Source organism: Eurosta solidaginis, chromosome 2, assembly GCF_040869045.1.
Source record: "Eurosta solidaginis isolate ZX-2024a chromosome 2, ASM4086904v1, whole genome shotgun sequence".
Classification (NCBI taxonomy): Eukaryota; Metazoa; Arthropoda; class Insecta; order Diptera; family Tephritidae; genus Eurosta; species Eurosta solidaginis.
Genome location: NC_090320.1, coordinates 29,930,474 through 29,944,739, shown reverse-complemented (window position 1 = coordinate 29,944,739; position 14,266 = coordinate 29,930,474). Strand labels below are relative to the sequence as shown.

At 37.6% G+C, this 14,266-nt stretch overlaps 1 protein-coding gene across 12 annotated transcripts in view; it reads right to left on the bottom strand.

The window, feature by feature from the left end:
* The window catches only part of LOC137239477 (ADAMTS-like protein 3), a 1,132,820-nt gene that overhangs the window by 161,427 nt on the left and 957,127 nt on the right, over positions 1–14,266 (bottom strand). For all 12 annotated transcript variants that reach the window (XR_010949389.1, XR_010949386.1, XR_010949388.1 and 9 more), the window contains one exon: positions 2,624–2,696. Coding sequence is in view for 1 of the 12 variants with exons in the window: in XM_067764811.1 (XP_067620912.1) it covers positions 2,624–2,647 (24 nt within the window). In the remaining 11 variants the exon portion in view is untranslated. The remainder of the gene's footprint in view (positions 1–2,623; positions 2,697–14,266) is intronic.

The window sequence follows — 14,266 nt, the reverse complement described above, 5'->3', positions numbered from 1 at the left end:
TTGAGGCAGAATGGATACAATTGCGTGTTAAGGGTTAGAAATGCACTCCTGGAGGCAAGTCGACCATAATGGGCTCCCCAAAAGGTAGCAAGCTGTGACGCAACCATCCCTTCATGGTCGATTTAAACTGGTGTCGCGGGGCGCAGAAGTCCTGTTTAGGGGTTTCACTTCGTGTAAGCGGCTCTTTTAGGTAGTATCGCGGTGACTGTGGTTACTTCATATGCGAGTAGAGTTATCTTTTGATTTGGGTCCATAAGTTGACAATATTCAAGTTGTCCCTTGGGATTGTCCCACCCGGGGAAAGCAGTACCGATGTTTCTAAGCTTTTCTAAAATGTCACACTTTGGGAAAATTATGAAGTATGCGCCTGTTGTTAGTTGATAGCAATCGATAATTCTTAGAGTAGGGTTAGAGTGTTAATGTGGATGAATAAAAGTTTCGCCAAAACTTTATCGCGCAACAAATTTTAGGGGCGCCCAAAATTATGCAACAGTAGATAGCTGTTCTAACTTCCTTATCTTAGAGGTTATAAATTATGGGTTTGTAGCACAAGCTATTCATGGAATACTGGCTATAGAAACAAGCAAATACTATTAATAAAACCTTTCGCAATAAGTTCTTACTTTTAATTTCCGCTACTATCCAAGCTAATGAGCAATCAGTCGCCCGTGGCTCAATATTAAAGCATAAGTTGATTTTTTCTTTTTCAATCGAACGCCAAAAGTTCCTTGAGCTATATAATTTAATGAAAATCTAATTCACTTACAAATAAATTATAAATTTCTCAATCACTCTTCGAAACTGCTAACTATAAATTGATCGGCAAACAAAATTGGAGCATAATTTTAGGCGAGTTACCCGTTCCTTTTATATATAGAAGATTTGTTGCTATCACTGTACTACGTGCGTACCTTAGAATTGAAAATACATAAATTATATTCAGCTTTCATAGCAAATTGATGTTATAACTAATGGCTGTGATTTATTCTGAACGAGCAACTCTTTTTAATATTCGCCTCGCTCTCCTACTTCGCTGTGCCTACGTTTGTCATGCGACAACACAAAGTGCACAAACCGCGATTTCCACTTCCGGCAAGCGGAACAAAGTACAATTTAAAGTATGTAAATAGTAGCAGAAAAAGTGAGCAATATGGCCTCAAGACAATAGGCCATCAATTGAGCGAGAAGCACAAGCTACAGTAGCGTGGAAAAAATGGCAATTCAACTGCAAGCTTGAATTAATCGAGAACAATTGAAAGATGGAAAAGGGAGAAAAAAGATGCAAAATGAAATGCAGAAGATACAAAAAGGAAGAGGAGGAGTGCAAGGCCCAAAAGGATAAGAAACAACGAAAAAGTCAATTTTTCAGTAGGAAAATGCTAATGGTCGCTGGCATAAAAAACTGAATGGAAATTATGTTGCAAACATTTGATGCTGACAATGCTCATACAATTTCGTTTGCTTACAGATAGATAATACAAAAAATACTTAATTATGGACAGACAGAAATTTGTGTACAATAGGAACTAAAGTAACACAAATTAGTCGTTTTTTATTTCTACAAAAACGGTTGCTCTTGTGGATTTTGTGGCAAAAGTTGAACTTGTATCCTAACCGGGGATGGATATCTTAAGAAGTGTCTTCACGGTTTCAAACACGAAGAGAATAACATGTACCATAATTGTGCGGCTGAAGCAGAAGAGGGTATTTACCATTTATTTTTCGAATTGAAGGTCTAGTTGCTATAGATCAATACTGTTTAGCATATTTGGGGAAGATTACACTGCCGAGATACTCGTGAGGCAGATACTCGAAAGTAACAAAAATGGCAAGTGGTAAGACAAGGCCTCTTCAACCAGCTCAAATAAGGACATGGGAGCGTAACACATTTGTAACAAAAGGAATTAAAAACTACCTAAACATAAAACTTCCAATAAAAGAAGTAGCTGCTCCCACTTTATAAACGTATGCATGGATTGCAGGCATATGGCCTCTTCAACCAGCCGATATGCGCTTCCTAATAGTGAGTTTCCCGTGAGCACACAAAATGATCAAGCGTAAGTACATATACCGAACATTTGGCGGTATATTATTTGGGAAAATTATTTAGACGCTTCAATACTAGACGTCGGTATCATGGATAGGACCATCTTCCGGAGAACTTTACTTTCGAGTATTCCAAGAGCCATACCATCACATCTCAACACCGTCCATATTATCAAGACATAAAATGGGACAGGTATGATGAGGATCTTAAGCGGGGTTTTGTTCATCGAGAGAGTACTTTAATTTCCCATCGCATATTCTGTCCAAAGTAGCACTTGTTCGCAAGAGTTATTTCCTTTTTTCGCTCTAAAGTCTGATTCCCAAACAGACGAAGCCTTTCAGAGTCTTGACTTTACATCCGTCAACTGCTACGTGGCTGCCAAAGCACGTCATAGCAAAGAGTGAATTAAATTGTCCCCAACGTTGCAATTACATTTTAACGATTTGCCAGTCAATGCAAAGTTTTATTGCATACTTTTTGGCTGATATGTTGAATGAAATTTTTTCTCAGTTGTTCCACAGAATAATGTTCGTTGCGCTCAGTTTTTTAAACAATTTAATAAAGATTCGCACTTACCAATAATATGACCCAGAAATGCATTTTGGCATTAATTTCTTTTATCTGTATGCTTTAACGGTCATTATTTGTGCTGCAAATAAGAAAGAAAAAAATAATTATGAAACTATATGTTGACTTATTGACATGTTATTTAGTTTTTTGATATGAAAATATTTATATGCATAAATAATTGCGTTTCAGATCTTATATGAAAATATATTTTCATCAAACGTATGTAGACGTGAAAATTACGAATGATGTTTTATTGAAAAGCCTTTATTTTATCAACAAAAAAAAAGCAAGTTAAAACAAATTGTACGCCTAAAATGCGCTATTTTTCATACTCCGTCAGGATATAGAATATAATAGAGAGAAATGAAAGTCAATACTTTTTTATCAATGCAGAGTACCATGCAGGTTCCTTATTCTAATAGGCTCTACTACTGTTCAGCTTAAAAAACACCTAAAATTATGTAAGATTACACTGATTAATTTACACACAGACATCTAAGCATTTTTTCCAATTCCAAAAAGTACGCACCGATTACAGACGCCAATTAAAACACCAAGGCTAGTCGAATCACTTTTCATCCATTTTTATCAACTCTTCAGCATAGCTGCTGAAGTGCACTTTTGATAGGAATATTGTCTACACCAAACCAATTGGAGAAAGACCTCTTGTAATTGATGGAGTCTTGTTTCATATAATTATGGTACTAGTCTCTCCATTTATGTCAGTGTCAGGTTAGGTATGGTTGACCGGTTTATGAGGACCTCACATAGACTGAATGAGTCCGTAGTATTAACACGTTGTTTAACGTCCAAACTGAAAGCCCCAATAAAAAACCAGGACCTATTTTATAAAAATGCACTGTTCTCTTGGCAAACACTAGAAGCTTTCTAGGACCCATGTCACTTGCTGCTTCCAGATCTGACAGCTGTATCACTCTTCAAATTCCAACATGCACCTCCTACATCTGCTATCACTGACCAAGGCATGACCAGGCATGTTTCCAGTCAGAATAGCCGAAATAAATCTACAGTTATCTCTTTTTAATGATAGGAGTAAAAATCTTAGTCTAAGGCTGTTGTATTAACGATAAGGCACTCCCCGAAGGCTTTGGGGAGTGTTATCGATGTTGATGATCCTTCGCTGAATATAGATCCGATACGTTCCGTTCCGGTAGCACGCACCATTTAGGTACTAGCCCGACCATCTCGGGAACGATTTAATATGACCACATTAAACCTTCTAGGCCATCCCGCTCTCCACCTCCTTGTTCCATGAGAAACTTGAGGTCGCCAGTGCCTCGCCTGCTATATATGTGTATGATAGACTCATATTTGTAACAGGATTCCCCTCGCGTAGGTGAGGTTGACAATTGGTTTGCGGAAGCTTTGAAGATATAAAGCTTTGTATTACGCTTATCAACCCCTCGATAATTAATTGCCGCTAGCTGGCCAATCGAGATTAAATTTTTTTAATCGCTAGCCGACAACCGACAACGAGTTCGAGTAAAGTTTGAGGAATAAGCTAGTAACTTTAGGCAATTCAATATTAATTAATTTGCAATGTACCTTAATTTAGAGTACATTTTGTGCCTTTGAGTCGTATATTAACAACTCGTCATTAATTAATATTAATCAGTTTATTTAATTGCTTCTCCATGACATCCTTCCACCAGATTCGTTGACATTCCAAAATAATGAGAAGTTTCTCATAATTTGATAAATTGATTCTTTTCAACTTCAGTCGCAAGTTGAGTGCTCAGAAAGCTTACAGCGTGCGCCGCTGATGAATGGAGAAGTCATGCGATTATTCGTTTTTGTTGTTGTTGCAACTTTAAGTGCTTTTCATACTTTTCTATCTTTCCTTGCTTTCTTCGAACCAAGCAAAATTTTGTATTTTTAATTAGCCAAACGTAAAGCAAAATATGCAAAATGAAGCTTCTTTTTCGAAACTGCTGGAAGGACAGTGAATTCGAGTTGTTCTGCTTATAATTTTTTCTCCTTCATATTTCGTACATATTTGCTAACTCAAGTTGGTGTTTTACAATCTGACTGCGAATATTTTTTTATACGCACATATTTCTTGGAATCATATTATTGCATTTAAACGCATTCAAATTCAAATTTTATATTATTAAAATTATTTTAAAGTAAAACTGTTTTTTATAGAATTACTAAGTTACACAGCGAAATGAATTTGAATTTCAATTAAACAATACGCCAATAAGCCTACCGTTTTTTTTTAACTAAGCGCCTAAAATTATGCTAACAGTTTAAATTTTCCTAAGGCTTCGTTCACACTACAGCATAAAATTACGTAGTTTCGTATAAATAATCTTTCGTGTTCACCTTAGATGTATTTGTAGTTTTAGTTTAAAGCGTGGTGTCCAGATCACAAGAAAACGCTCAAGAAATTTTTTAATTTCCCTCTTGCAAGCCAATCTTTAAAGTTTTTCAAAATATGTATTTTCAGAATTTATAATTCATTTTCTATATAAAATTGCTTCCGAGATGGGTTAGGTTAGGTTGAACTGGCCGGCCAATAAAGACCTCACATAGACTGAATGTGTCTATAGGGTTACCAGAACGACCAAACGGAACGGAGGACCAAACGGCAGAACCCCAATCAGGTGCCAGAACTTATGTTATATAAAATTCTGTCCTTTTGGCATATACTAGAGGTTTTCTAGTACCTAGCTTAATTTATGCCTCGAGATTTTGCAACTGTGCTGTCCTTATGGCTAAATCCTTGACCTGACGAGCGCAGGACACGAACACAGAACCTGTTGCACCACTTCTTCAACTTCGCACTTCCTAAACCTGCTGTTACTGACGAGGCCTAACTTATAAGAATGTAACGCCGGAAGGCAATGACCAGTTAGTATGCCCATTGTAAGTCTTTAGTCTTCTCTCTTCTCTCCTCTTTGTACATGATTTAAGAAATTTCGCAGCCCCGCGCTTTTGTCCACGCTTTTCCTGCTTGATGCATCATTTGTAACTCCTGTCACATTTTGATTTCTTCCAACGGATGTCTATCGTCGATTTATCGAGTTTTGCATCCTTCTTTGCCAACTCATCGGCCTTTTCGTTACGTTCTATCCCGCCTGAAGGACGCTACTCTTGCAACCTGAAGGATCTACTTATTTCTGGATCGACACAGTAAACAGCAGAACCGTCCCTTTCCATTAACCATCAGTATACACGTTTATAATATGTTCTGAGATTTCTGCATCCTGGTACCTAGCCTTCGGCTCAATTTTAGACCCAAGATATTTTTAGTAGCTTAAGCTTAATATTTGGGAGCCTTTATTTGTGGAAAGTGGACTACAATTGTGCGATTTGTTTGGAATTTATTATTTAGTTAGTTATTTTCGGAAAGCTTTTGAGATATAGACCAAAATGTGTACTAGGGTGATCCCAGAATGTATTTTGACAATATGGGTATCAAATAGGATGATGAGGATTTTTAGGAGGGGTGGTTATTAAAAAGCAAAAGAAGAGGGCAAAACCTGTAAGCTGAAAAAGATAAAAATGAAAACAAGAGAAAGTAGTGAGAATCGTAGACGGAGAGAATAAGAATGGTGAGAGGAAATAGAGAGAGGAAAGAAAGAAGAGCTGGTATGTGGGAGTAAGGAGTGGGTGGGAGTAAGTGAATGTGTTACTTGAAGTGGAAGCGATAGTTGGTGTGGGAATGGGTACGGGACGTTAGTATTATTGAAGGACATTGAAAGACAAACAATTGGTACTTTTGACATCTTGTATTGCTGCTTGTCAAAAGTTATTGTTTATTCCTTTGTGCTTTTTGTATAGAAAGTTTCGTGGTGACTGACTAGGAATACACACAACGGTACAGTTTGTACACTTATATAACTTATACATATTTACTTTTATATATGCGCATTTTGCATGTACATTCCGTGGTTAAGAATATATTACACCTGCATAAACACTTCCAAATGCATATCAGCACTGAAATGAAAGTTTGAGGCAACGAAAATATGCTCGATGGCTTCCATTTGCCAACATCTTCCACATTATGCTCCATTTAGTATTGCCCAACTTTACAAGAATACACGCAAACATGCATAAAATTGCAAGTTTGCAGTTTTGCATATCATTTATTTTGGCTATGCAAATTCATGCAATGTGGAGGTTGTGGAGGAAAGGTGGCGCAGTAGAAATTTGTTCTGAAATTGTGTTAATTAAAAATGAAAGCAGCTACAAATTGATGCAGCAAGGAAATGCAATTTACTAATGTATTTTTTATTGCAATTGCTGTTATATATGAAGGGCTTAGAACCAAAAGGATCTAAGTAACATCGACGTTGAATTGAGATAATTAAGGTTAATGTAAATTACTTATTGTAAATTCTGGGTAAATGCGTTTGAAATGATTCCTGCCTAAATGAATGCAGGTTAGTCAACTAATTTAAAGAATGTTTACTGCAGATGGAAAATAACTGTAAATTTCCAAAAATTATTGCAAAAATGTCCAAAAATTATTGCAATAAAATTTCGAACGTTGATTGCTCGGCCAAAAGAACATGCAGAATTTTTTCAAGTATGCAGTTTTGTAGCCCGTTTAAGTTTAGTATAATAAAGTGCTAAACTTAAGTTCGTAGGAAGTCTCGCTGATTTTTTTTTCTGGATCCAAGCGCACTTAGACCATTTTGGCTCCGAAAATTGTTGCAATAAAATTTCGAACGTTTATTGCTCAGCCAAAATAACACTTAAAATTTTTTTTTTTTTTTAAATTCCTATGGGGTATAACTCAAGAAAAAAATTGCCAAAAATTAGGGACATTTTTTACAAAACTCCAATCATTAATGCAATAAAATTTAGTACGTTTTTGGCCTGGCAAATATATGGCACTAAAATGTCCAAAATGGCTTGGGTCGCATTGTCAACAAATATACACTATATTAAATATACAAATATGGGTATAACTCAATTTAAAAAAAAAAATTTCACTTAGATTCTTTTGGTTTTGAGCCCTTCATATGTATTTGTATGTATTAGAGATATACGCCGCCGATAAACGCCGCCGCCGCCCGTTTGAGACGTTTTTCGCACGCCGCCGCCGAATGTCAAAAATTTCGGCGCGGCGGCGGCGGCCACGGCGGCGGCGTTCGGCGCGTTACTATATTTTCTACTCTTTGTCTAGGCCATTTATTGTTCATCTCGAAAATTTGTCCGATGTGGTCGAAATGAGTATAAAGGGATGCGCAACACTGCCAGTTATAAAAATCCAATTGCGAAATGTATTAAAACAAAACACTTAAAGAAAATTTATATAATAAATTTAAATGCTCACTTCGCATATTTTTTTCCAAAAATTAATACAGAACAATGAATTTAAATAAAATGTCCCAAGTCGAACATATTTTCAATTGTCCTCAAGTTGTTAAAAAAGCAAGTTACGCGCAAAAGGTGCCGAATTTTATATCCCGATTGGCGAATAAGCGAAATCATTGATGCAAAATCCTTTAGTACACTCCAGTGGTTTAAATTCTCCTTGGAAATGTTTCTCAGCTGACACTTAACTTGTATATATCTTCAACACGTATGAGAAAGGTTTGAAAAATCAATTTATTTGCTTAACTATGAAATATCCTCTGAAATCTTAATTTTGATTTTCACACTTCATCATTCAACACCCAAGTCTCCCGGTTTGACAGTTCCTAAAGTTGGCGACCCTATCCACAATTAGTTCCTTGGAGTGAATCACATTGGATATAGCCTATCAAACATGCTTAAATACGCCCTACACGTGACGGCTCCAGTTACAAATGTGAATACGTAGGCACATTTTTTAACCAGGTTAGGCTTTGTCCTTCGCAAGAACACTCAAAGTGGTGAAGCAAAAGCTTTCCCAAGACAGTCGAACTAACGACCGTATGTGCTACTACCGTAACGTAGGGGACAGTGGAACTAGTCTGAAAGCTGAAGCTACGCGGTCATCCACAATGAGCTCTTATATCATAAGGCCGGAAACGAAGACTATTGAGGTCAATGTGGGTCGAACACAAATGTCTGCAAATTTTGGTCTACATTTCTAAACTTTTATCCACTGTCTTTGTAAAGTTTAAATTATATAGATGCGCCAAGGATTATACGATGTTTTTTTGTGTAACTCGGAAGCACAGCGCGACAAAAACATCCGTCAGAATGTCTTCGGAGTTACACCTCCAGCTTCGAGGAAAGGTATAAGGGCCAGGATGCGTGGTAGCGACTGGTGGTCGGGATTTCTACTGTTCGCACGTCGGGAATTGTAGCTCTTAAAAACGGACGAAAAAACTGAAGGCGCCATTTGGCACGTTCAACAATAAGCCAGCATTGATGCTAATCACTAAAACTGTGCCACGAGATTCATGACTGTCAGTTGATATTTGATAGCAACTGTAAGTCGCCTTTGTGCGTGACCATCATGTAGCCATAATTGATTTAAAGAAATCGTGGCGATGTCGGGTATTGTAGTTAGCCCAGAACATCTCCTGCGGTGAAATTACGCTACATAAGTGTGACCATTTTAAGCATTTCTCCCTCGTTCCGCAAGGAGCTACTTCCGAAATTTTTTGAACGATCAACGAGGTTTTGAGGGAAAACCGGCGGATCTTTCCGAAATGGCCGAAACGTCGACTTCCTCAAATACATATAAACAAAACCTTTCTAAATATAATTTTTTTTTTAATTTTCGCTTTACAAAACTCCCTGAAACTCATCCGCAGGTTAATGATATTGTTCCAGATAATCAAAAATACCATTGACGTCAGCAGTATGTTTCCATATTCATTAGTTTTGGACAATATGATACTCTGAAATCCAGCCATTCAATTCAGAGGTTTACGCCGATCACTTTGTCGGCGCGCCGGCCACGCCGCCGAAAAGGAGCCGCTATATCTAAATTAAGTTTCCGCACAAAGCTTATACGGTTCCTTAAAATGACGTTGTGCAACACCATCATCTCAGTCAGAATTGGGAAGGATTTCTCCGAGCCGTTCGAAACTGAACGAAGTTTCAGACAGGGTGACAGCCTATCGTGCAATATCTTCAATTTGATGCTTCAGAAAAAGATTCAGTCCGCAGAACTTATACGCTCTGGAAAAGTATTATATAAAAGCGTGCAATTAGTGGCGCACGCTGACGAAATTGACATCATCGGCCTGAGCCGTGAGTTCTGCTTATTCCAAACTGGAAAAGCGTAAAAGATGGGTTTGATGGTGAATTAGGACAAAACGAAGTACCTGCTGTCATCAAGCAAAGAGTCGACACATTTGCGTCTTGTCAACCACGCCACTGTTGGCAGCCATAATTTTGAAATAGTAAAAGACTCCATTTATTTGGGAATCAACTTTAACAAAAACAATAACGTCAGCTTTGAAATCCAGCGAAGAATCGCTCTTGCCAATAAATGCTACTTTGGACTAAGTAGGTAATTTAAATCATGCTCAACAAATCATTTATCGTCCCCCTCCTAATATATGGCACAGTAGCATGCACACTGACAGTATGTGATTAGGCAGCTCTGAAAGTGTTCGAGAAAAAAGTCCTGCGAAAGATTTATGGTTGTCTACGTGTCGGCGACGACGAATACCGAAGAAGTTTCTATAATGAGCTGTACGAGCTTTATGCAGACATCAACATAGTCCAGCGAATTAAATCACCGTAGTTACGCCATGTTATGCGATGGCGCTTCAGCCAAGAAGGTGTTTTTATCGCAACCTGCCTTCGGAAGCACTTCGTTGGAAGTACATGCCACTTCGTTGGAAGTACCAGGTGGAAAACGATTCAAATCGTCCTGGCGTTAACAATTGGTGCCAGTTAGCCCAAAGAGAAAGCGACTGGCGCGTCATTTTTGTTAAAATTAGACTAAACACAAAAATTTTTAATGGGCATGGTCATCAGCTGAATCTATTAATTTTCACTTTATATAGCACAGGTAACCTTCCTGCCGTATTACAGTTGGATCACTTTATCGTTTTTATACTCAGTTAAGCAGAGCTCACAGAGTATAATAACTTTGATTGGATAACGGTTGGTTGTACAGTAAGGCGGGTCGATTTGTGGGGAGGCAAAAAAATCGCCCATTGCTCTGTGAAAATCATATTCTAGGGATCAAAATAAGAAACTTTGCCGAAGGAACCATACCTCTAAAACGAATTCTGATGTCCCCACCAGGTAGGGGTAAATTTTGGTCGGTCATACATTTGGAATCGATTGGAGCACTCTACCCCCCAGCGGGTAAGGGGGTAAGAATATACCCGCGGTAGGTATGCCTGTCGTAAGAGGCGACTAAAATACCAGATTCAAGGCGTGTGTAGCGCAACCCTTCAGGTTGCCAGCGCAATATATAGGTTCTCCAAACCTAATTGTCAACCTCACCTATCCGCGGCGAATCCTGTTTCATTAACAGACGAGGCTCTGGCATGGTTCCATGAGGAACTTGGGGGTGGGGAGGGAGGGGACGGCCTGAAGGTTTAATGTGGCCACATAAATCGTTCCCGAGATGGTCGGGCTAGCACCTTAATGGTGCTGTGGTACCGGAGCGTACCGGATCTGTATCCGGCAAAGGACCATCACATCGATAACACTCCCCAAAGCCTTCGGGGAGCAACCTTATTGCTACAACAACAACAACAACAACATTGGAGCACTCTAAATGGGTCAAAGTGGGATTTTTCAAAATTTACCCCTACCTGGGGGGAGGGGGGGACATCAGAATTTGTTTTAGAGGTATGGTTCCTTCGGCAAAGTTTCTTATTTTGATCCCTAGAATACGATTTTCACATAGCAATGAGCGATATTTAAATCAACCCGCCCTATTGTACAGGTATAAAGGAAGCGAGATAGATATAGACTTCCATATATCAAAATCATCAGAATCGAAAAAAAAATTTAATTGGGCCATGTCCGTCCGTCCGTCCGCCCGTCCGTTAACACGATATCTTGAATAAATTTTGAGGTATCTTGAAATTTGGTATGTAGGATCCTGGGCACTCATCTCAGGTCGCTATTTAAAATGAAAGAAATCGGACTATAACAACGCCCACTTTTTCGATATCGAAAATTTCGAAAAACACAAAAAATGCGTTAATTCATTACCAAAGACGGATAAAGAGATGAAACTTGGTAGGTGACTTGAACTTATGACGCAGAATATATAATTAGTAAAATTTTGGACAATGGGCGTGGCACCGTTTACTTTTAAAAGAAGGTAATTTAAAAGTTTTGCAAGCTGTAATTTGGCAGCCGTTGAATATATCATGATGAGACTTGGTAGGAACGTTACTAATATTACTATATATGTGCTAAATAAAAATTAGTAAAATCGGATAAAGAACAAGCCCACTTTTTAAGAAAAAAAATTTTAAAAGTCAAATTTTAACAAACAATTTAATATCTTTACAGTATATAAGTAAATTATGTCAACATTCAACTCCAGTAATGATGTGGTGCAACAAAATACAAAAATAAAAGAAAATTTCAAAATGGGCGTGGCTCCGCCCTTTTTTATTTAATTTGTCTAGGATACTTTTAATGCCATAAGTCGAACAAAAATTTACCAATCCTTGCGAAATTTGGTAGGGGCTTAGATTCTAGGACGATAACTGTTTTCTGTGAAAAAGGGCGGAATCGGTTGAAGCCACGCCCTGTTTTTATACACAGTCGCCCGTCTGTCCCTCCGCTCGGCCCTTGACACGATAACTTGTGCAAAAATCGATATATCTTTACTAAACTTAGTTCACGTACTTTTCTGAACTCACTTTGTATTGGTGTAAAAAATGGCCGAAATCCGACTATGACCACGCCCACTTTTTCGATTTCGAAAATTACGAAAAATGAAAAAAATTCCATAATTCTATACCAAATACGAAAAAAGGGATGAAACATGGTAATTGGATTGGTTTATTGACGCAAAATATAACTTTAGGAAAAAACTTTGTAAAATGGGTCTCACACCTACCATATTAACCCTAAGTCCTGAGCATAGAACGCCTGGAGAAATTTCAATGAAATTTTCTGTGGCCATATAAGTTGGTCCATTTAAGAATAAAAAACCAAAAAAAATTTGCTGTCCTAACCCATTGGGGTAGTGGAGCACGTTGCGTACACACAACGTTAGGTCTTAATGATATAAAAAAATTTTATTTTTAGTTCATTTATTTATTATTTTTACAAAAATTTATTTCTTTGTGTGAAAATTCCAAAGCAGTAAATAAAATGATGAAAGTAAATAAAATATTTTTAATTGTGATATTTGTCAAAACATTTTGGATGAAGCCCGATTTCACATATATTGCATATATATTTGGTTTGACTTGTGCAAGATCGACAGCGTAAACGCTTTTCTGTCAAAACGGGTAGGTGAACCAAGCGAGGTTTTTTTGGAGCAGTGCTGTCAGCTTGTTTGCGTTTAAGCTTCCTTACAGGCGCTTCGAGCAAAGTTTCGGCAACAAAATTTCGAAACTCTAGCTGTCCCATAACAGGAGCGTTTTCCTGTTTTTTCAACAGACAGTGTATTTTCCAGGCATTCACCATGGCTGAATCTAATGCATTTGTTATGAGTGGCCAATAACATTTTTTTCCATGGATGCGAATTCTGTAATTGCTCATTGCGTTGTCAAAAAGGTCCACACCACCCATGTTTCTATTATACTCATGTACGGGACGTGGAATCGATATTGCCGTGTTTTTTTCGCCTTTCTATTATATCGATTTACTTTATTAGTAGTAGTTGGAAAGAATAGTCACCACAGAATTATCATTCCATCGTACCGCAATAATTTTATTATTTTTATCGAATGCATGGTCGCTGGATCCGCTAGGAGTTTTCTTGAACCTTCTAATATATGTAAGTACTGCACCAACAGCGCGATTTTCACGCACAGTGCCTGTTGCACAGTAGCCCATTGTAGTTAGTTGAGACATAAGCTTGTAAGATGTGAAAAAGTTGTCAAAGAAAATTCGGTGTTGGCTTCGCTTACATGTGCCAATATTTTCAAGAAGTTGTAACACAATAGACTGGCCAAGGCCTAAGTTCGTATCTCTGATAAATGAAGCCCCGGAGTAGGATATAAAAGCAAACAGGTATCCCTCTGCGGAACATAGACAAAAGTATTTGTATCCAAATCGAATTGGTTTGGATTTCAAAAACATTTTACATGAATGCCTGCCGAAATAGTCTATCATTTGTTCATCTATCGAAAGATTGTGAGCAAATATTCCGAACTGTAAGAATTTTTTTGAAAGTAGAGCATTCAGAGGTGTCACTTTGGAAAATTTGTCGTTTGCATCAAGCGTTCTGTTTTCACAAACATGGAAATATTTCTTTATTCGTTGAAACCTATCGCGGCTCATTGCAGACTTAATTATTGGACTTCCAAGAGACGGACAATTTGACCAGTAGCTTTTTATCGATGGCAGTGTATTGTATCCAGTAACATACAAAATTCCAATGAACATTTGAATTTCTGTATAATCTGTGGAAAATGATGTATCACTACAATCTATATTTGCGTAGTTATTTGTACTCTGCACCAATAATTTAATCACTTCATCATCAATAAATAATTCAAAGAGCTCGTAAGGGTTTAGTGTTTCTAAACTTGATACGGTTATAAATTGTACCACAATTATTTGTTATATGTGTAT